The sequence below is a fragment of the Nerophis ophidion genome, linkage group LG05 (genome assembly GCF_033978795.1).
Source record: "Nerophis ophidion isolate RoL-2023_Sa linkage group LG05, RoL_Noph_v1.0, whole genome shotgun sequence".
In the NCBI taxonomy this organism is placed as follows: Eukaryota; Metazoa; Chordata; class Actinopteri; order Syngnathiformes; family Syngnathidae; genus Nerophis; species Nerophis ophidion.
Genome location: NC_084615.1, coordinates 7,705,898 through 7,729,728, shown reverse-complemented (window position 1 = coordinate 7,729,728; position 23,831 = coordinate 7,705,898). Strand labels below are relative to the sequence as shown.

At 42.4% G+C, this 23,831-nt stretch overlaps 2 protein-coding genes across 6 annotated transcripts in view; both read left to right on the top strand.

Annotated features, from left to right (window-relative positions):
• The window catches only part of LOC133552588 (protocadherin alpha-C2-like), a 248,141-nt gene that overhangs the window by 4,147 nt on the left and 220,163 nt on the right, over positions 1 to 23,831 (top strand). The window contains exon 1 of one of the 5 annotated variants that reach the window (XM_061899861.1): positions 9,907 to 14,004. The exons of 3 other annotated variants lie outside the window; for them this stretch is intronic. In XM_061899861.1, coding sequence (XP_061755845.1) covers positions 11,434 to 14,004 — 2,571 coding nt within the window. In that variant the 5' untranslated portion in view covers positions 9,907 to 11,433. Of the gene's footprint in view, positions 1 to 9,906; positions 14,005 to 23,831 lie in introns of those variants that run through there. One more of the 5 variants, XM_061899858.1, reaches the window with a different exon arrangement.
• LOC133552322 (protocadherin alpha-6-like) lies at positions 1,527 to 4,299 on the top strand. Its single transcript, XM_061899546.1, has one exon. The coding sequence runs from the start codon at positions 1,894 to 1,896 to the stop codon at positions 4,297 to 4,299; it is 2,406 nt and encodes an 801-aa protein (XP_061755530.1). The 5' UTR covers positions 1,527 to 1,893.

Below are 23,831 nucleotides of genomic sequence, written 5' to 3'. Positions count from 1 at the left end.
GGTACTTGATTTTTTTTTTTAAATATTATAAAAATAGCAACAATTCAAAAATCATTTATAAATACATTTATTGAATAATACTTCAACAAAATATGAATGTAAGTTCATAAACTGTGAAAAGAAATACAACAATGCAATATTCAGTGTTGACAGCTAGATTTTTTGTGGACATGTTCCATAAATATTGATGTTAAAGATTTTCTTTTTTTGTGAAGAAATGTTTAGAATGAAGTTGATGAATCCAGATGGATCTCTATTACAATCCCCAAAGAGGGCACTTTACAGAGCAGGCTGTACTTCCTCAGGAGACTGCACTCCTTCAACATTTGTAGAAAACTCCTGTGGATGTACTACCAGTCTGTGGTTGCCAGTGTTCTGTTCTACATGGTAGTGTGAAAGGATTTGGGGGGCAGTACCTCTAAGAAGGACAGCTCCAGACTTGAGAAACTGATCAGGCGGGCCGGTTCTACAATGGGAATGAAACTGGACTCACTGGTGAGGGTGGCAGAGAAGAGGACTGTTGACAAACTAGTGAGCATCCTGGATGATGCCAGTCACCCTCTGCATAGTGTTATCAGTAGCCAGAGGAGCCTGTTCAGTTCTAGACTGCTTCATCCCAAGTGCAGGACTAATAGACTCAAAAACTCCTTTGTCCCACACGCCATTAGACTGTACAACTCCTCTCTGGGGCGGGGGGCGGGGGGTACTAGGATGACAGGGGATGCAAAACCTTAACAGTGCAATACATTTTCATAACATGGTCACTACTGCCTACTTTGTCTTGTTATATTCTTATTTTACTGTTATATTTTTATTCCCATAATGCTTTTTATGTTTTATTCTTGTTGTAATATTTCTCTATTTAGTTTCCATTTAAACCCCCGTTATTTACTTTGTAATTGTATTTAAATTGATCTCAACTCTGTACACTGCTGCTGGAATTTTAATTTTCCTGAAGGAACTCTCCTGAAGGAATCAATAAATTTCTATCCATCTATCTTTAAGTTGATGATTACTTCTATGTGTAGAAATCTTTATTTATAATTGAATCACTTGTTTATTTTCAACAAGGTTTTAGATCTTTTTACATATTTTGATCCGAATAGTTCAAGAAAGACCACTACAAATTAGCAATATTTTGCACTGTTATACAATTGAATAAATCAGAAACGGATGACATAGTGCTGTATTTTACTTCTTTATCTCTTTTTTTTCCAACCCAAAATGCTTTGCTCTAATTAGGGGGTACTTGAATAAAAAAAAAAACATGTTCACAGGGGGTACATCACTAAAAAAAAGGTTGAGAACCACTGCTCTAAGTAAAAAAAATAGAACTAAAGTCCTTCCTGTAGTTTGACACTGCTGTCCATGGTGCTGATAATTCCAGCGGTGTTTCAACACATCTATATGGACATACAGTAGAAACCCCCCCCCATTTACCTCATTGTACACATTAGTTATTCCCAATTAAACTCTCGTGTGGCTTTAGACTATACATTTTAACTTGTGTTGCAGTATTTTTGTGAGCTTATTTAAACATTATGAAAAAGGTCCCTACACTTATAGTTTCCACGTTTTTGTTTAGTTTTTTGGACGTGCATATTAAGCTTTTCATATTCATGTTAAACCATTGTACTTGCAGTAAGCAATGACACCACCAGGTGTCGCAGTGATGAGTCATAGTGTGGATTGTCTTCGGTGTAGTCTAGTTCCACCTCTTCATTGCAGCCTCAGTAGTGAACGCGCACCATCAGTGTCGCATTTGGATGCCTTTATAACGCATTGATGTCCACGTTTTGACATTTGTGAAACATTTTTACATTTTTGAGACGGATTGCACATTTTTTCTGTCGCACTGTAATGCGGTAGTTAGTGAACAACACGCGGCATCGAATGTGCTTGTTTTACATGATGGAACAAAGAGGACGCGACGCAAGGCGGTGGGTCAGCTGCGTGCTTGCTGGGCTTTTGTGGAGCCTCACCTCGGCTCAGCTGAGATATTCCATTTCAGAAGAGGTTAAGGAAGGAACTGTGGTCGGAAATATTGCAAAGGATTTGGGATTAGACAAGAGCACGTTGAAAGAGCGCAAGTATCGGATTGTTTCGAGCGTTGCACAGCCTCTTTTCCACCTCGGAGAGACGGACGGCATTCTGTACGTAAGCAGGAACATTGACCGGGAGGAGGTATGCGAAAGGAGCTCTGCTTGTTTGATTCATCTGAAAACTGTGCTGGAAAACCCACTGGAGGTGCATTATGTTGCCGTGGAAGTCCTGGACATTAATGATCATTCTCCCAGCTTTCCAGAGGAGACAAAGACGTTAGAGATGCCCGAGTCTGTTTTACCGGGCATGCGTATTCCTCTTAAAGCTGCGAGAGATCCAGACAGTGGTCTGTTTTCTGTTCAGCAGTATAAACTTAGCTCTAACGACCATTTCCGTTTGGAAATGAAAGATAAAGGAGATGATGAAAAAATGCCAATACTGATTGTGCAAAAATCTTTGGACAGAGAGGCAGCAGGAAGTCATTCATTAGTGTTAACTGCAGTGGATGGAGGAACACCTCCAAAAACCGGTGAACTGAATATTCTGATACATGTATTAGATGTAAATGATAATGCACCGGTTTTCTCTAAAGATGTTTATTCTGTGACACTTGATGAAAATGCTCCTGTCGGAACAACTGTTGTCAAAGTAAATGCAACAGATTTAGATGAAGGTCCAAATGGTGATGTCATTTATTCATTTGGCAATGGTGTCAGTCACAGATTATTAAAACTATTTGATGTCAATCATTCGTCAGGTGCAATTACTGTAAAAGGAATTATTGACTATGAGGAAAAGGCACAATATGAGATTGAAATTTTAGCATCAGATAAAGCTTCTCTACCACTCTCAACAGAAAAAAGTGTCATCATTAAGATAGTTGACATTAATGACAATGCACCTGAGATTGAAGTGACGTCATTTTCTAGTTCCATTCCTGAAGATTCCAGACCTGGAACTACAGTTGCTTTAATCAGTGTGAATGACTTGGACTCTGGTCTCAATGGCAAAGTGATTTGTTCCATAGGTGAGGATGTTCCTTTTGTTTTGTCGCCATCATTACAAGACAAAATGTATTCTTTAGTGACCAAATCACATCTGGACAGAGAGAAAATGTCAAAATATGATATTTTAGTAGTTGCAAGAGACACAGGTCAACCTGCACTCTCATCTGAAAAGACAATAAGTGTTTTTATTTCAGATGTAAATGATAACAGTCCAGAGTTTTCATCCAGTCCTTATACTTTCTATGTTACTGAGGGCAACCATGCAGGAGCCTCTGTCTTTTCTGTCAGAGCTTCTGATCGTGATGAGAACGAGAATGGTGCTATTTCATATCATATTGTCAGGGATGGAAGAGAAGGAAGTAAACTGTCTTCATTTCTAAGTATAAACACAGAAAATGGACAAATATCAGCACTAAAAAGCTTTGACTTTGAGACGCTGAAAAGTTTCCAGTTCCAAGTCGTGGCCACGGACGGTGGAAGTCCTCCACTGAGCAGCAACGTGACAGTGAAGGTGTTCATTCTGGATCAGAACGACAACGCTCCAGTCATCCTGTATCCAGTCAGCTCCAACGGTTCTGCTGAAGGTGTGGAGGAGATTCCCCGCAATATGAAAGCAGGAGACTTGGTGACTAAAGTCCGAGCCTATGATGCTGATATAGGATATAACGGCTGGTTACTGTTTTCACTGCAGCAAGTCACTGCCCACAGTCTCTTTACTTTGGACCGCTATACGGGCCAGATCAGAACACTTCGCTCCTTCACAGAGACGGACGAGGCTGAGCATGGACTGCTCATACTGGTCAAAGACAACGGCAACGTTTCCCTGTCAGCAACAGCTACTGTGACTGTCAAACTTGTGGAGCCCAAAGAGGCTTTTGCAGCTTCTGATGTCAAACGTGCAGCAGCAAAAGTGGAGGAGGAGGACCACAATGTGACTTTTTACCTCATCATCACTTTGGGCTCGGTCTCGCTGCTTTTTGTCATCAGCATCATCGTGCTGATCGCCATGCAGTGCTCCAAATCCACAGAGTACACTTCCAAATATCTCCAAGACGCTAATTATGATGGGACACTGTGTCACAGCATCCAGTACAGATCAGGAGACAAACGCTACATGCTAGTTGGACCCAGAATGAGTATAGGTTCTACTATAGTCCCGGGCAGCCACGCCAACACTCTGGTGCTCCCTGACAGGAGACACACTTCTTCTGGGGAGGTAAGACAGCTATATTTTGTGTATTTTGTATAACTTCATAAAACAATTCACCCATATCATAACATGACATATTTGATGAACTTGTACAAATCAGCTTGAATTGTATGCTTTTGGGAACTCAATTGTTTTTTATATCCTTGACCCGGCTTGTGCATTGCACTTATATATATTGAAAATTAAACATATAACTGTATATATTATTATGATTGTTTTAGTTTTGGCAAAGATATACAATATATATCCCAATACTTCAGTCACAGTAATATATACTTTATTGTAATATATTACCATGCATTGCGATACATGTCACAATTCAGGGCAATCCTCTTTGCAGAGCTATTGGATGGTTATAGGGCCTCTTTCAGTCTTTTATACATCTTTCGTATGGATGTGACAATACACTCAGAGAGGGTATTTTGACATTAATTTTAATAGTATTAATAATAATGTTTCTTAACATACTTGTTTGTGGTCTACTCTACAAGTTATGTATTTGATATGCGTTGGTGTTAATTTTGCATAGCTTTTGTTTGTAAGTCACATTTCTAACCTTCTTTCTGAGTATGTCTCGAAATGGCATGTGTTTGGATTGCAAATGAAACCCTACCCTACCACCCCCTCCTTAAGAATTTGGAGTTTTGATATTGTACACTGCTTATGTTGATGACGAACATCCCCGCTATTTTATTCAGACACAGTCAAAATTAAACTTCAAATACCATTCATAGATTCACCGGTCACAAAATTATGTACACCTGCCCACTCTCGGATCAATACAGAGCAGTATAAAAAAGTTTATTTTATCGGCATTTGTCTACGACTGCATGAAACATCGGTTATGTTAGATGAAAATAACACTAGTAAGGTCACAGCGGCGCCATCTTTTTCGTCTTAGTGATAGCGTTAAATCCAACTTTGTATACTCACTGGTCCATATTGGCCAAATAGTCCAGTGTGTAAAATGTTGTGGACAAACAAACACAGAAATATTTATTTTATAGACATCAGAGCTGGTGGCAGGGCATGAAACAAGAAAAAAATAATAGTAGAGTGATGTAGGTGCGGCCGGATGTCGGTATATTCTAGAAAATTCCACATAACTACACATATCACACTGTGACGTTACACTCTGGCCATTAATTGAAAAAGACTGCAAAACCCTTTTAACACAATAGCTTTATGATTTGACAGTTTGGTAAATTGTTTTAACACATCTATTGTAAAATTTTGTATAAGTCAGAAAAGAGGAACATTATCAAGATTCATAGGTCCTCTTTAAAAAAAAAATGCTCTGACAAACTGTATGGTTGGAAAAATAGGATTTTTTTTCCTTATTTAAGTCACATTTTAAAATGTTATATGATTTACATGCTCGAAAAATAGCTTGTGACTGTTTTTGGGGGTGTTTTAGAATTTTTAACCATTTTAATTTGAAACTGAACCATTCAATTCAAATAAATACAACTAAATAAACCTCTTGTTTCCTGAAGTAACGAGCCAGCATATCCAAAGTGTTGTTCCATCACGTCGTCATGGTTGACTTGTGTGATGGCAGCTCTTAATGTGCTGTTCCAATCTGCCCTCGCCGACAGACGTATGACCCGCATCGTCAGTCACAACAGCGCTAGTCTGGTTTTTTAAGCTCAAAGACGGGGGGGACAGCTGCTTGTAAAACCTCAGTTATCTCTGCCACTGAGTCAGACTTGACAATTGGGCCAGGCCTCTGCTCTTTTCCCACAAAACAATGTTTCTCTTCACAATTAAATATTGTCACGTTAAAATCTTGTGAGATCTCATCATTCCCGTAAATTTTGGCACATTTGGTTTCACCAAATTACGTTGCAGTATCACAGGGACATTTTTTTTTATGCATGTATCATCCACCATAAGCCAATTTATTTCATAATGCTCCCAGGGTGTAAATCTTTACACATGCAAGGTATTCCGAGGTGCTGCGAGTCGGCCAGCTGCTGGGGTGGTTACCTTGTGTGTCAGCATGTCTGTGATCTTATTTTAATAATTTTATATATATATATATATTTATTATTTTTATTTTTTTATTTATTATTTTTCTCCTCCCTCAAGGGGGGTAACTCGACAGGGCGGTAGCTGGTTGTTCCAGCTCCATCGTTGGGGTCCCTGAGGGTGGGGTGAGTGGTTCCTGTGGCCCCACGTTGGGCGGTCTTGCGGCGGCCGACTTGGGTGGGGTGCTTTGGGCGGGCAGCGCCGTGCTCTCCGGGGGTGGGGGGTGGGCTCGTGGAGGTTTTTGTGTACCTATAATCAGTCCAAATATGACTTAAAAAAATAAAATAATTGCCAAAATTGTACTGGAAGAAAAGTGTTGTGATAATTTTGATAGTATACTGGCTTATCAATATTTGTCACAACCTTTAAGTCTACGCCACAAATTTTAGTAGTATCTTTCATCATATATACAGTATATTTTGTATTTAAAAAAAATGAAGATGAATGCAACATTATTGTAACCTGTTTATATTTAAAAAAATGAAGATGAATGCAACATTATAGTCGCCTTTTATTGAGAAAAATAATGCATGTGGTATTCAGTTTGAAATAGACTAAAATAAATTAAATCATTTATATTCATATATAGAGCAATACTTAAAAAAAAACTATCTGTACTCAATAACTAAAAAAAAATGGTTTACATGCAAGTAGGAAATAAATGAGTTAGGATGACACGTGTCCGAGTTTTGGTTTGTTTTGAGTTATTTTAGCTGAGCCCCGCCTTCCGCCTGAATGCAACTGGGATAGGCTCCAGCACCCTGGCGAGCGGTGGAAAATAAATTGATGGATGGATGGATGTTAGCTTTCTTTAGAATCTATATTTGTGTGTGTGGGGGTTTTCTGCTTTGCACTTTGACTGTTAGGCAGCTATATAGCCTTTCTGCATGCCAAATGTTTATATTTAAAGAAAAAAAAGATTAATGCACAATTATTGTAGCCCTTTATTGAGAAATATAAAGCATGTAATATTCAGTTGAAAAAAAAAGAAGTGAAATCATATATATTCAAATATTAAGTAAAAAACGATAAACAAATAAAAAACAACATGTACTCAATAACTCAAAAACCTTTGTTTACATGCATGTGTGAAATAAATGAGTAAGGACGACACGTGTCGGAGTTTTTGGTTGGTTTTTAGTTATTTTAGCTGAACCCCGCCTTCCGCCTAAATGCAACCGGGATAGGCTCCAGCAACCCCCGCGAGCGGTGGAAAATAGATTGATGGATGGATGGATGTTAGCTATCTTTAGAATCTATATTTTGTGTGTGGGTTTTCTGCTTTGCACTTTGACTGTTTGGCAGTTTTACAGCCTTTTTGCATGCCAAATGTTGCAATGACCATACACATATATACATTGATCTTATTTATCTTTATGTCTACATGTCTATTCTAAATGATGGTGTAATTTTACACACATGTACAGTTCGTTGCAATCAGTTTTTGACCATTGAAGGCAGGGGTCTCAAACTCAATTTACCTGGGGGCCACTGGATGCAGAGTCTGGGCCGCCCAAAAAATATTTCTTAAAAATAAAATTTGCATACTCCTCAGCCTGTGTAGTTGTATAAAAACGTTTCAAATTGTATCCCTTGTGCACCGCAACTTAGTCTGTGCAAATAAGACACATCGGGGTCACGTCCATGTGCTCAACAAAGAAATAATGCATCTCCCACTTTTCCTGGAATTGTCTTTGCTCATCACTAACCTTTCTCTTCACTGCCGGCTTTGAAAAAGACATGTTTGGGGTTGTGGAATATATTTGTTTTTAGCCGACTCACGGACAATAATGTTATTTCCGCAATGCGTGTAGTTCCGCTTTTCCTCCCTACAGCAACACGGCGGTTTGCAGATAATAGCCGGGAAAGTACAGGGATAGCGAGCGCAAAAAAGTGACAGTCATATAGAAATATATGTAGTGTTCATCCTGTGAGGCAATGTAAATTCCATCCATTTTCTACCGCTTATTCCCTTTTGGGGTCGCGGGGGGCGCTGGCGCCTATCTCAGCTACAATCGGGCGGAAGGCAGGGTAGCAATGTAAATTAAACAATAAAAAAAAAAATAACCGTTTGAATTGGTCCAGGTTATCGGGGACTGTTATTACTGACGGACAGGTGTCGAGGTGTGACTGCAGCCAGGCATGTAAGAAAACCCTCGTCTCCATGGCAACGCCTCTGTCGCTTTCACTCATTTGCCGCTTTTCCACTAATGCAGGGGAAGGCAACCCAGAACGTTGAAAGAGCCATTTTGGACTCAAATAACACAACGCTCTCAAGCGCCATTCATATAAAACTTGTGGGCCGCAAAAGGTGGGGGTCGCAAAATAACGTTTCGCGGGCCGCAATTGGCCTGTGGGCCACGTGTCTGAGACCCCTGGTTTAAGGTAAAGGTGCGTATACTTGAAACCGTCAACACCTGCTTCTCTTTTTACATACGTTGATGAGGAGAGGGAACTGTTAACTTGTGTTCATGAATTACGTTTAGGTAATTCGATCTTGAACGCTTTTCTTGCAACACAACTGCATCCCGAATATGACAATGAAACTGACAATATAACCTGGTCTCTACACACCGGAGCTCTTGTAAAAAGAGCTCAGCAGCGCATGCACTTTTTGCGTCGGATGAAAAGAGCACAGCTCCCTCCCCCTATTCTCACCACATTCTACCGAGGCACTAAAGAGAGTCTGCTGACCAACAGCATCTCTGTCTGGACTGGAGCCTGCAATGCCTCAGACTGGAAGTCTCTCCAGAGAGTGGTGAGGACGACGGAACAGATCATCAGGACTCCTCTTCCTCCTATCCAGGAGATAGCAAAAAGCCGCTGCCTGACCAGGGCTCAGAAAATCTGCAAAGACTCCTCCCACCCACACCAAGGACTGTTTTCACTGCTGGACTCTCGAAAGAGGTTCCGCTGCAGAACCTCCAGGTTCTGTACAAGCTTCTTCACTCAGGCCGTAAAACTCTTGAACGCATCATAATTAAATCATCCCCCCAACTCCCGGCCCCCAAAATGGATTAACTCGCTGGAATAAAAAAAAGCAATATAACATACATCCATAAACGTGGACGCATGTGACAAAGTGGAATATATTTATCCGTGCAGTATTCTATTTAGTTATTTATATATATTTATATATTATAATTATAAATATTTATTTAATTATATATGCACCTTATTGCTTTTTTTTCATCCTGAACTACCATGCGCTTATGTAACGAAATTGCGTTCTTATCTGTGCTGTAAAGTTCACATTTAAATGGGTAAATGGGTTATACTTGTATAGCGCTTTTCTACCTTCAAGGTACTCAAAGCGCTTTGATACTACTTCCACATTCACCCATTCACACACACATTCACACACTGATGGAGGGAGCTGCCATGCAAGGCGCTAACCAGCACCCATCAGGAGCAAGGGTGAAGTGTCTTGCTGAGGACACAACGGACGTGACGAGGTTGGTACTAGGTGGGGTTTGAACCAGGGACCCTCGGGTTGCGCACAGCCACTCTTCCACTGCGCCACGCCGTCCCTGAATTGTATCGGCAACATCAAATTCTGAATTGAATCGTTCAAGTATTATCCTTCCGTCATTTGTAAATGTTATTTTTATATTGAGGACTTATTTTTGTTTTAAGTTTTATTTTGAAATCAATCAATCAATCATTGTTTATTTACATAGCCCTAAATCACAAATGTCTCAAAGGGCTGCACAAGCCACGACAACATCCGGGGATCAGCGCCCAAATAAGGGCAAGGAATGACTCACAACCCAGTGGGACGTCGATGAGAATGACTATGAGAAACCTTGGAGAGGACCGCAAATGTGGGTAAACCCAACCTCCTCTTGGGGTGATCGGTGCAATGGACATCCAGTGGGTCTAGCATAATATTGTGAAAGTCCAGTCCATAATGGATCTAATATAATAGTGAAAGTCCAGTCCATAGTTGATCTAACATAATAATGAGTCCAGTCCATTGTGGATCTAATATAATAGTGAGAGTCCAGTCCATTGTGGAAATTAACATAATAGTGAGAGTCCAGTCCATAGTGGATCTAACATAATAATGAGAGTCCAGTCCATAGTGGATCTAACATAAAAGTGTGAGAGTCCAGGCCACAGTCCATAGTGGATCTAACATACTAGTGTGAGAGTCCAGTACATACTGGATCTAACATAATATTATGAAAGTCCAGTCCATAGTGGATCTAATATAATAGTGAGAGTCCAGTCCATAGTGGATCTAACATAATAATGAGAGTCCAGTCCATAGTGGATCTAATATAATAGTGAGAGTCCAGTCCATAGTGGATCTAACATAAAAGTGTGAGAGTCCAGGCCACAGTCCATTGTGGATCTAACATAATAGCGAGATTCCAGTCCATAGTGGATCTAATATAATAGTGAGAGTCCAGTCCATAGTGGATCTAACATAATAGTGTGAAAGTCCAGTCCATAGTGGATCTAACATAATAGTGAGAGTCCAGTCCATAGTGGATCTAACATAATAATGAGAGTCCAGTCCATAGTGGATCTAACATAAACGTGTGAGAGTCCAGGCCACAGTCCATAGTGGATCTAACATAATAGTGAGAGTCCAGTCCATAGTGGATCTAACATATTAGTGAGAGTCCAGTCCATATTTGATCTAACATAATAGTGAGAGTCCAGTCCATAGTGGATCTAACATAATAGTGAGGGTCCAGTCCATAGTGGATCTAACATAATAGTGTGAAAGTCCAGTCCATAGTGGATCTAACATAATAGTGAGTGTCCAGTACATAGTGGATCTAACATAATAGTGAGAGTCCAGTCCATAGTGGATCTAATATAATAGTGAGAGTCCAGTCCATAGTGGATTTAACATAATAGTGTGAGAGTCCAGTCTATAGATGAAAGCCAAGTTCAAATTTGAAATTCAACCACGGCGACTACGGCAAGCTTAGCGACCGCCCTTGTCACTTGTCGTAATGTTTGAATGACAATAAAAAAGGAAGTCTATGTCTAAGTCTAATTTTAAAACTTACTACTTGTGTCTTAACAATCAGACATGAATTGGAATTTATTTTTTACAATAAATTGGAATTTATTTTTTACAACAAATAGCTGTCTGCAGATGATTGCATTGTGAGTTTTGTTCGCATGGTGTCACTGCTTGTTAGGAGAAAAAAGCCCTACTTGACCGCGTCAGTGCGCCTGCGCGTTAGTGGCGGCGTGCGCTTGCACTTTGATCGTTCGCTCCCTGGCTCATGCGCATCTTGTCTTTTGCTTAGTGGATTTATTCGTTGTTCCCAATCATCCAGACGCGTTTCCCTGCAAAGATTCCCATCTTGGACTTTAAATCGATCCAAAATGGTTGGACAAGGACGCGCGTCATTGCCGCGGCGCTTCTTGCTCCGCATCTTTTGTTCGCATCTCCTGTTTCATTTCACCGCAGCGCAGCTCCGGTACTCCATTCCTGAAGAAGTGACGGCTGGTGCGCTTGTTGCGAATATTGCAAAAGATCTGGGATTGGATGTGAGCGCGCTAAACGGGCGAGGAATCCGCGTCGTTGCCGGCCCGGCCGAGCCTTTGTTTGTTCTGACGGATAACGGGATGCTGAGAGTGAGGACGAACATAGACCGAGAGGAGGTTTGCGAGCGCATCAGTCCTTGTGTTGTCAACATTAAAATAGTGGTGGAGAACCCACTGGAAGTGCATTATGTCGCCGTGGAGATTGTGGACGTAAACGACCACCCACCCACCTTCCCGGACAACGTGACGCGTTTGGAGATCTCGGAATCTGCGCTACCTGGCGCGCGGTTTCAGCTGCAGAGCGCACACGACCCGGACAGCGACGCGTATTCCGTCCACTCGTATAAAATCAGCCAAAATGAGCATTTTCGTCTGGAGGTAAAAGATCGTGGGGAAGACGGGAAAATCCCAGTTTTGCATTTGCATAAAGCTCTGGACAAAGAACGTGCGAGAAGTCACAGGCTGCTGCTGACTGCAATGGACGGTGGAAAGCCCGCCAGGTCTGGGACCACCGATATTTTAATAAACGTCTTGGATGTAAATGACAATATGCCAATTTTTAACTCGGACTCCTATTCCGCAGTGCTTAGGGAAAATGCAGCAATTGGCACCACTATTCTGCAGGTAAACGCTACAGATTTAGATGATGGGTTAAATGGGCAGGTGGTATATTCCTTTGGGAATAATGTCAATCATAAATTACGCAAGGTTTTTGATGTCGATGCGGATACTGGAGAAATTATAGTTAAAGGGCTTATAGATTTTGAAGCAAAAGACAAATATGAAATTGACATCAAAGCATCCGATAAAGGATTTGTTCCCCTGGAAACAGAGAAAAGTGTCATAATAACCATAGTGGATTTAAATGACAATACACCTGAGATTGAGGTGACGTCTTTTTCAAGCGCAATTGCAGAGGATTCCAAACCCGGCACGACCGTCGCATTGATAAGTGTAAACGACCAGGACTCGGGCGTCAATGGAAAGGTCATGTGTCATGCCAGCGACGGCGTCCCTTTCATGCTGACGCCCTCTTTACAAGAGAATATGTTCTCTCTCGTCACCAAATCTCACCTGGACAGAGAGCATCAGTCCAAGTACGACGTGACGATCGTGGCAAAGGATGCCGGCGAGCCGCCTTTGTCCTCGCACAAAACTATCAGCGTGACCGTTGCTGATGTGAATGATAACAGTCCGGAGTTTTCCAGTAATCCATATACTTTTTATGTGAACGAAAACAATGTAGCGGGGGCCCTTTTGTTTTCAGTGAGCGCCCATGACCGGGATGACGGTGATAATGCTATTGTGTCGTTTGACATTGTGAGAAGTGGCGACGAGCCCACATTAGCCACATCGTTTTTGAGCATCAACTCTGAAAATGGACAAATATCGGCGTTAAAAAGTTTCGACTTTGAGACGCTGAAAAGTTTCCAGTTCCAAGTGGTGGCCACAGACGGTGGAAGTCCTCCACTGAGCAGCAACGTGACAGTGAAGGTGTTCATTCTGGATCAGAACGACAACGCTCCAGTCATCCTGTATCCAGTCAGCTCCAACGGTTCTGCTGAAGGTGTGGAGGAGATTCCCCGCAATATGAAAGCAGGAGACTTGGTGACTAAAGTCCGAGCCTATGATGCTGATATAGGATATAACGGCTGGTTACTGTTTTCACTGCAGCAAGTCACTGCCCACAGTCTCTTTACTTTGGACCGCTATACGGGCCAGATCAGAACACTTCGCTCCTTCACAGAGACGGACGAGGCTGAGCATGGACTGCTCATACTGGTCAAAGACAACGGCAACGTTTCCCTGTCAGCAACAGCTACTGTGACTGTCAAACTTGTGGAGCCCAAAGAGGCTTTTGCAGCTTCTGATGTCAAACGTGCAGCAGCAAAAGTGGAGGAGGAGGACCACAATGTGACTTTTTACCTCATCATCACTTTGGGCTCGGTCTCGCTGCTCTTTGTCATCAGCATCATCGTGCTGATCGCCATGCAGTGCTCCAAATCCACAGAGTACACTTCCAAATATCTCCAAGACGCTAATTATGATGGGACACTGTGTCACAGCATCCAGTACAGATCAGGAGACAAACGCTACATGCTAGTTGGACCCAGAATGAGTATAGGTTCTACTATAGTCCCGGGCAGCCACGCCAACACTCTGGTGCTCCCTGACAGGAGACACACTTCTTCTGGGGAGGTAAGACTGTTTTTAAAATACTTGAATACTTTTTTCATGGCAACATAAGTTTTTTGTCGAATTTTTTTAGTTTTTGCTTAATGATATTGACGAGGTTACCCGGTAGCCAAGTACCCTAGAAGCCTAGTAGCCATGTAGCTGCACAGTACGAAGATCTGGTTTCAAATTTCCTTTTGGGCATCTCCAGCCTAGTTTGCATATTTTTCTCATGTGTGCTTGCATGGTGTTTTGTGAAAGTATGTTGATCCAAAATATGCGCATGTTATAGATCATGGGTGTCAAACTCTGGCCATGTAATTTCATTTGGCCCTGGAGGCAATATCAAATTAACATTAGAGCTAGCCCGCCAGTATTATACAGAGGTGGTGCCGATGTAACACCGCATTCATCGCTAATGCTCATACTTGCCAACCCTCTCGATTTTCCCGGGAATTCAGTGCCCCTCCCGAAAATCTCCCTGGGCAACCATTCTCGTGAATATCTCCCAATTTCCACCCGGACAACAATATTGGGGGCCGGGCCTTAAAGGCAATGCCTTTAACGTTCTCTACAACCTGTCTTCACGTCACATACAAACAGCGTGCCGGCCAAGCCTCATGATATAAGCAGCTTGTACACACTCATAAGTGAATGCAAAGCATACTTAGTCAACAGCTATACAGGTCACACTGAGGGTGGCCGTATAAACAACTTTAACACTGTTACAAATATGATGATAATAATAATAATGGATTAGATTTATATCGCGGTTTTCTATTGTTATATACTCAAAGCGCTCACAGAGAAGTGGGAACCCATCATTCATTCACACCTGGTGGTGGTAAGCTACATCAGTAGCCACAGCTGCCCTGGGGTAGACTGACGGAAGCGTGGCTGCCAGTTTGCGCCTACGACCCCTCCGACCACCACCAATCATTCATTCATCATTCATCGGTGTGAGCGGCACCGGGGGCAAAGGGTGAAGTGTCCTGCCCAAGGACACAACAACAGCGACTTTGATGTCCATAGTTGGGAAGCGAACCTGCAACCCTCAGGTTTCTGGCACGGCCGCTCTACCCACTACGCCATGCCGCCCCTATGCACCACACTGTGAACCCACACCAAACAAGAATGACAAACACATTTCGGCTGAACATCCGCACCGTAACAGAACAGAACAAGGACGGCGTGGCGCAGTGGCAGAGTGGCCGTGCGCAACCCGAGGGTCCCTGGTTCAACCCCTACCTAGTACCAACCTCGTCACGTCCGTTGTTGTCCTGAGCAAGACACTTCACCCTTGCTCCTGATGGGTGCTGGTTAGCGCCTTGCATGGCAGCTCCATCAGTATGTGAATGTGTGTGTGAATGGGTAAATGTGGAAGTAGTGTCAAAGCGCTTTTAGTACATTGAAGGTAGGAAAGCGCTATACAAGTACAACCCATTTAATTTAAATTAGATTTAACAAATACCCAGAACCCCTTGCAGCACTAACTCTTCCGGGACGCTACAATACACGCTACCACCTAAAGGTTAATTTGTTCAACCTTGGCCCGCGGCTTTGTTCAGATTTTAAATTTTGGCCCTCTCTGTATTTGAGTTTGACACCCCTGTTATAGATCATTTGGACACTCCAATTAGTCAAGATGTGAATGTGAGTCTGAATGATTGCATGTCTATATGTGCATTGCGATCGGGCTGGCGAGTAGTAAAGGGTGCTTGTGTTTTTGCCCAAATTCAGCTAAAAGAGGCTCCTTCTTATCTGTGACCCTAATGAGGATGAGCGGTACAGAACGTGGATCTTTGCTGTCTTTCGAACTCATTGTCATGATTTAATACTTTCAAACAAAAGCATATGTTTAAAATACAATCCAGGACATGACTTGTATTGTTTATTAAATTTGCATTGTTTACATTTTGAAAAGTATTTCAGCTTATTCCTACTGCTTTCACATGTAAATGTGACTTCATTAATAATTGCCTGCAATGTTGCAAACATCATCCAACCACTTTTTTATTTAAACTGAACTTATTTTACAATGAACTTATTTTACATTGTATTGTGCACCAACACCACCTATAAGAATACTTCTTGGTATGTTTTTTTGGCGTTAAGTTGCAAAAAATTAGCAGACATCCATTGTTTAATGTCATTAAGACACGCCTCCAGGTGACTACAGTCCGGCGTGTTGGTCAGCTTTAGGGGCATGTAGAGTTGGGTGTCATCAGCATAGCAGTGAAAGCTAACACCGTATTTGCGTATGATGTCACCTAGCGGCAGCATGTAGATGCTGAAGAGTGCAGGGCCAAGGACCGAACCCTGAGGAACTCCACACATTACCTTAACATAGTCCGAGGTCACATTGTTATGGGAGACACACTGCATCCTATCAGTAAGATAAGAGTTAAACCAAGACAGGGCTAAGTCTGACATACCAATTCGTGTTTTGATACGCTCTAATAAAATATTATGATCGACGGTATCGAAAGCAGCGCTAAGATCGAGGAGCAGCATCATAGATGACTCATCAGAATCCATCGTTAGCAATAGATCATTAGTCATTTTTGCGAGGGCTGTCTCCGTAGAGTGATTTGCCCTGAAACCGGATTGAAAGGTTTCACATAGATTGTTAGATGCTAAGTGTTAATTTAGCTGCTCTGCAACAATTTTTTTGAGGATTTTTGAAATAAAGGGAAGATGAGACACCGGTCGGTAGTTTACCATGAGGTCAGGATCGAGGTTAGGTCTTTTAAGGAGAGGATGAATAACCGCTTTTTTGAATGCTAGGGGAACAGTGCCCGAGGAAAGTGATAAGTTTATAATATTTAGCACTGATGGACCTAATAATACAAAAAGCTCCTTGATAAGTTTCCCAGGAAGTGGGTCAAGTAAACATGTTGTTTGTTTTATTTTATTTACACGTTGTAACAATTCTAATGTTATTTCATCAAGACGAGAGAAACTAATTTGGAGGGCAGTATCCGCCGTATATACAATCGTGTCAGTGTTACTATAACCCAGTTGTAGCTGGGACGCATTGTCTTTAATCTCCTTTCTAATAAGTTCAATTTTCTTATTAAAGAACTTCATAAAGTCATATGCCGAATGGGTGGAGCTACTGGAAGGAGTGGAGTCCCTTGTTGGGTTAGCGATGCTACTGTACTAAACAACAATTTTGGATCGTTTTTATTAATGCGGATGAGATTTGAGTAATAATTATTTTTAGTTAAGGTAAGCATCAGTTTATAAGTTATTAAACTATCACTCCATGCTTGATGGTGATATGAGCACACTTCTTCTAGGGAGGTAAGAACAACAAATTCAAACTTTTTTTTCTTTAATCAGCCCATTTTATGCATATTTGATCCATCCATCCATTTTATTCCGATTATCCGAGGTCTGGTCGCGGGGGCAGCAGCCTAAGCAGGGAAGCCCAGACTTCCCTCTCCCCACCCACTTCGTCCAGCTCCTCCCGGGGGATCCCCAGGCGTTCCCAGGCCAGCCGGGAGACATAGTCTTCCCAACGTGTCCTGGGTCTTCCCCGTGGCCTCCTACCGGTCGGAGTGCCCTAAACACGTTCGGGTGGCATCCTGACCAGATGCCCGAACCACCTCATCTGGTTCCTCTCCATGTGGAGGAGCAGCGGCTTTACTTTGAGTTCCTCCCGGATGGCAGAGCTTCTCACCCTATCTCTAAGGGAGAGACTCGCTACACGGCGGAGGAAAGTCATTTCGGCCTCTTGTACCCGTGATCTTGGCCTTTCGGTCATAACCCAAAGCTCTTGACCATAGTCTTCTCAACGTGTCCTGGGTCTTCCCTGTGGCCTCTTACCGGTTGGACGTGCCCTAAACACCTCCCTAGGGAGGCGTTCGGGTGGCATCCTGACCAGATGCCCGAACCACCTCATCTGGCTCCTCTCCATGTGAAGGAGCAGCAGCTTTACTTTGAGTTACTCCCGGATAACAGAGCTTCTCACCCTATTTCTAAGGGAGAGACCCACCACCCGGTGGAGGAAACTCATTTGGGCCGCTTGTACCCGTGATCTTATCCTTTCGGTCATGACCCAAAGCTCATGACCATAGGTGAGGATGGGAACGTAGATCGACCGGTAAATTGAGAGCTTTGCCTTCCGGCTCAGCTCCTTCTTCACTACAACGGATCGATACAGCGTCCGCATTACTTAAGACGCCACACCGATCCGCCTGTCGATCTCACCATCCACTCTTCCCCCACTCGTGAACAAGACTCCGAGGTACTTAAACTCCTCCACTTGGGGCAACATATTATTTATCCTATTTGGTATACCGTATTTCCTTGAATTGCTGCTGGGGTGGTAATTAATTAAAAACCTCATCTCACACCGGCAATTACCGAAGGCATGCGGTAAATTTAGCCCTGCTCTTATAAATTTGAGTGTGATGTAAAGATACCATCATGAAAAGCACATTTAATAGAAAATACGTTATTATGGTCTTACCTTTACTTATAAATGAAATCCATGCGCAGCTCCTTCTGATCAAAAGCACCAATAACTTGTTTATAGAAGTCTTCCTTATCTTTCTTCAGTTTTAAAAGTCTCTCTGTCTCGATGGACATCTTTCTTTATTACCTCCTGTTTCGATTGAAAGTCCAGTTTAGAAAATTGTTTTATTTTAGATATGTAATCATCCATGTTAAAAGTGCAAGCCAGAGGAAAAAAAATAACCGATCGCCGCTCACTCTTGCTGCTTGTTGTCACTTCTTCTGCAGCCGAGTTGTCGCAAGAAGGATCACTAGCGCCCTCTACCACCAGGAGGCGGGAGTCATTTAATGACTCATATTTGACACATGCAGCTACGGTATATTAATAAAACATAGCTGCTTACTGTTCTTTTTATCATATTCAATAGCTTGGACCTTAAATCCTACTGAATAGCTCTTAATCTTCTTCCCTTTATGCGATTTCAAATGATTGAAATCAACCTCCTCCATTTTGAAAATGATGACAGGTGAAGTGCCACTCGTGACGTGACGAGTTTGACCCTGTGGAAATTCTAAGCAGGCGCATACTATATACCCGGCGGCAATTCAAGGAAATACAGTATAGCATTGAAATCTCAGTAACCGGAATTTTAGTTTTTGAGGTCTTCTATACTTTTCTATCACTTCAATCCCACATTTCAAATAATAATAGAGTTATGAGGTGTGCGGATCCTGATGCAGTGTAGCTTCAATGACATGTGAATGGCTGGAACTACGACAGGAAAGGGGAGAGATTTAACTTGCAGCCGACATGCTGTGACTCACAATTCACCACCAATCGGTTGATTGTCCTTTTGAATGTGGACGCTAATTTTCAGTCACTATTCGTTAGACATTTGGCTTGTTTTACATTTATTCATGGAAAAGGACTCCGACGAATCAAGTGCATTTACACAAAGGCTAGTTTTCTGTTTTCTGGTGAAATGTAGGTCATGTTTTTTTTTTTTTTTTCCATGTGTGAAAGTCTGCATGCTCTGCTTCTGGACTGATTCTATGTGTGGAATTGTGTGTGTTGCCCATAGCAACGCACATGGAGATCCACCCGTTTGAGTTTGCAGACTCCACACACTCAACAGTCTTAGCAACAGCAGAGGAAGATGATGAGAGAGGGGCAGGGAGAGCAAAATACGAGGGGGGAGGGGCGGCGACTCAGAGTAGTTTTTTTAATTTATTTTATTTTAAAAAGGGGTTAATTTAAAAATAAAGCGATTATCGTCAACACAATCCCCGCCTTAGTTCACACGACAGATGGGCCTGATAAATAAACAATAGCAAATGCAGAGATGCCTGAGCTCTTAATTAGATATTTTATGGTATAGAGATAATCGTTTCTAGCTAAGAAGTGGGTCAGCGTTCAAATTCCTATACAGCGAATGCAATTCAGGGTAAAATGCATGAAATATTGTGTGGAAGTTTATCTTTTTTTTTACATTTGGCTCATGTTCAGAGACACACTTGACTGGATGCTGATGTTGGAGGAAGGCAGCATGCAGCAGAAGCTTCTCTGCACCTTCTTCCTCCACTTTATCACACAATGTTGCGTACATATTTAATATGCGTGCCTATGAGAAAGGACGTGTGTGAGTGAGGCGTTGTGTGTTTGGCAGTGCAGCATCATGTGCTAAGCTGTGCCTGGACAGCAGATGCCCTGATGAGATTTATTGATGTGATTAAAAATGAGTGCTTCTCGCAAGTGCGTGGTGTAATGTTGGTGGATCAGTCTTCACAATACACTCTGGTGTGAAAGGAGAAGAAATGCATCCAATGTGGATGGATTATCCTACAAATACTGCATAGGCCACAGTTACACATACTCAATCGGATGGTAAACATATCAATTCACTTGACACTCACTTAAACACATCAAATCTTACTATATCTATTTGGATTTTGCACCGTGTCAAAATAAGCGCTGTGCAGTATCTAATATTTTTGTACACATATTTATCGTCTAATAATACCTGACTTCTTGTTGCCCTGTTCAGTCCCTCCAAGATCGTGCAGACTTTTAGTGATTGACACGCCCTAAAATGCCTGAAAGTGACAGCTTTTTTCACAAAGTTGCTTGCATGTGTCATTAAATGAAATTCAGGTCAACATTAATCAAAAATAAAATAGAACAAGTAAAGGAATTTGAATATTTGGGTGTTATTTTTTAAGCTGAACTTTGATGGCCATTATGATAGGGGTCTTGGTCAGGTGGGGGTGACCCCAGGATGCAGAGACGGGAGACAAGGGGGGATTACAAAATATGAAAAAAATTAATTCGACAAAAAGGGATAATTAATGGCGATCGGGCAGAAACGCCAAGGCTGTCCTTTGTCATCCATTCTGTTCATAACTTTTATGGACATAATTTCTAGGCGCAGTCACGGCGTTGAGGGGTTCCGGTTTGGTTTAGGTCTCTGCTTTTTGCAGATGACGTGGTCCTGATGGCTTCATCTGGCCGGGATCTTCAGCTCTCACTGGATCGGTTTGCAGCCGAGTGTGAAGCGACCAGAATGAGAATCAGCACCTCCAAGTCCGAGTCGATGGTTCTCGCCCGGAAAAGGGTGGAGTGCCATCTCCGGGTTGGGGAGGAGACCCTGCCCCAAGTGGATGAGTTCAAGTACCTAGGAGTCTTGTTCACGAGTGGGGAAGAGTGGATCGTGAGATGGACAGGCGGCGGATTCTATATATATATATATATATGTATATATATATATATATATATATATATATATATATATATATATATATATCTATATATATATATATATATATATCTATATATAATTATATTATATTATAATTTGTTTTAATTTATATGTAACGTATTGTAATAAATTGTATTTAATTGAATTAACTCATATTCAAATAATGTTTAAATAACACACATTAAAGTAAACATTATTAAATTATTTCTAAATTAAATCAAAGTCATATTCTAATTCAATGATTATATATATATATATATATATATATATATATATATATATATATATATATATATATATATATAATATGTATATATATATATAATGATAAATTCAATTCAACACTATTTAATTAAAATATACTTTTAAAAATACTATAATTACCTTAATTTATTTAATTGAGTTAAATTACATTACATTTAATTTAATTAAATACATTAAAATTACATTTAATTTAATTTATATGATTAAATTAAATGTAATACATTCAATTTAATTTAATGAGATACATTAAATTAAATTAAATATATCAAATTATATTTATTAAAATAAATAAATACAATTTAATTTAATTAAATACATACCATTGTATTTAATGTTTTTTAATAAAATACATTCATCCATCCATCCATCCATCATCTTCCGCTTATCCGAGGTCGGGTCGCGGGGGCAACAGCCTAAGCAGGGAAACCCAGACTTCCCTCTCCCCAGCCACTTCGTCTAGCTCTTCCCGGGGGATCCCGAGGCGTTCCCAGGCCAGCCGGGAGACATAGTCTTCCCAACGTGTCCTGGGTCTTCCCCGTGGCCTCCTACCGGTTGGACGTGCCCTAAACACCTCCCTAGGGAGGCGTTCGGGTGGCATCCTGACCAGATGCCCGAACCACCTCATCTGGCTCCTCTCGATGTGAAGGAGCAGCGGCTTTACTTTGAGTTCCTCCCGGATGGCAGAGCTTCTCACCCTATCTCTAAGGGAGAGCCCCGCCACACGGCGGAGGAAACTCATTTCGGCCGCTTGTACCCGTGATCTTATCCTTTCGGTCATGACCCAAAGCTCATGACCATAGGTGAGGATGGGAACGTAGATCGACCGGTAAATTGAGAGCTTTGCCTTCCGGCTCAGCTCCTTCTTCACCACAACGGACCGGTACAACGTCCGCATTACTGAAGACGCCGCACCGATCCGCCTGTTGATCTCACGATCCACTCTTCCCTCACTCGTGAACAAGACTCCTAGGTACTTGAACTCCTCCACTTGGGGCAGGGTCTCCTCCCCAACCTGGAGATGGCACTCCACCCTTTTCCGGGCGAGAACCATGGACTCGGACTTGGAGGTGCTGATTCTCATTCCGGTCGCTTCACACTCGGCTGCGAACCGATCCAGCGAGAGCTGAAGACCCCGGTCAGATGAAGCCATCAGGACCACATCATCTGCAAAAAGCAGAGACCTAATCCTGCGGTTACCAAACCGGAACCCCTCAACGCCTTGACTGCGCCTAGAAATTCTGTCCATAAAAGTTATGAACAGAATCGGTGACAAAGGACAGCCTTGGCGTAGTCCAACCCTCACTGGAAATGTGTTCGACTTACTGCCGGCAATGCGGACCAAGCTCTGGCACTGATCGTACAGGGAACGGGCCGCCACAATAAGACAGTCCGATACCCCATACTCTCTGAGCACTCCCCACAGGACTTCCCGAGGGACACGGTCGAATGCCTTCTCCAAGTCCACAAAGCACATGTAGACTGGTTGGGCAAACTCCCATGCACCCTCAAGAACCCTGCCGAGAGTATAGAGCTGGTCCACAGTTCCACGACCAGGACGAAAACCACACTGTTCCTCCTGAATCCGAGGTTCGACTATCCGACGTAGCCTCCTCTCCAGTACACCTGAATAAACCTTACCGGGAAGGCTGAGGAGTGTGATCCCACGATAGTTGGAACACACCCTCCGGTCCCCCTTTTTGAAGAGAGGAACCACCACCCCGGTCTGCCAATCCAGAGGTACCGCCCCCGATGTCCACGCGATGCTGCAAAGTCTTGTCAACCAAGACAGCCCCACAGCATCCAGAGCCTTAAGGAACTCCGGGCGGATCTCGTCCACCCCTGGGGCCTTGCCACCGAGGAGCTTTTTAACTACCTCAGCGACCTCAGCCCCAGAAATAGGAGAGTCCACCACAGATTCCCCAGGCACTGCTTCCTCATAGGAAGACGTGTTGGTGGGATTGAGGAGGTCTTCGAAGTATTCCTTCCACCTGTCCACAACATCCGCAGTTGAGGTCAGCAGAACACCATCCGCACCATACACGGTGTTGATAGTGCACTGCTTCCCCTTCCTGAGGCGGCGGACGGTGGTCCAGAATCGCTTCGAAGCCGTCCGGAAGTCGTTTTCCATAGCTTCCCCGAACTCTTCCCATGTCCGAGTTTTTGCCTCCGCGACCGCTGAAGCTGCACACCGCTTGGCCTGTCGGTACCTGTCCACTGCCTCCGGAGTCCTATGAGTCAAAAGGACCCGATAGGACTCCTTCTTCAGCTTGACGGCATCCCTCACCGCTGGTGAATAAATAAATAAATAAAATACATTCAATTATTTTTTTATTGAATTATCTAAATTGAATTCATGTTCAAAATAAAATA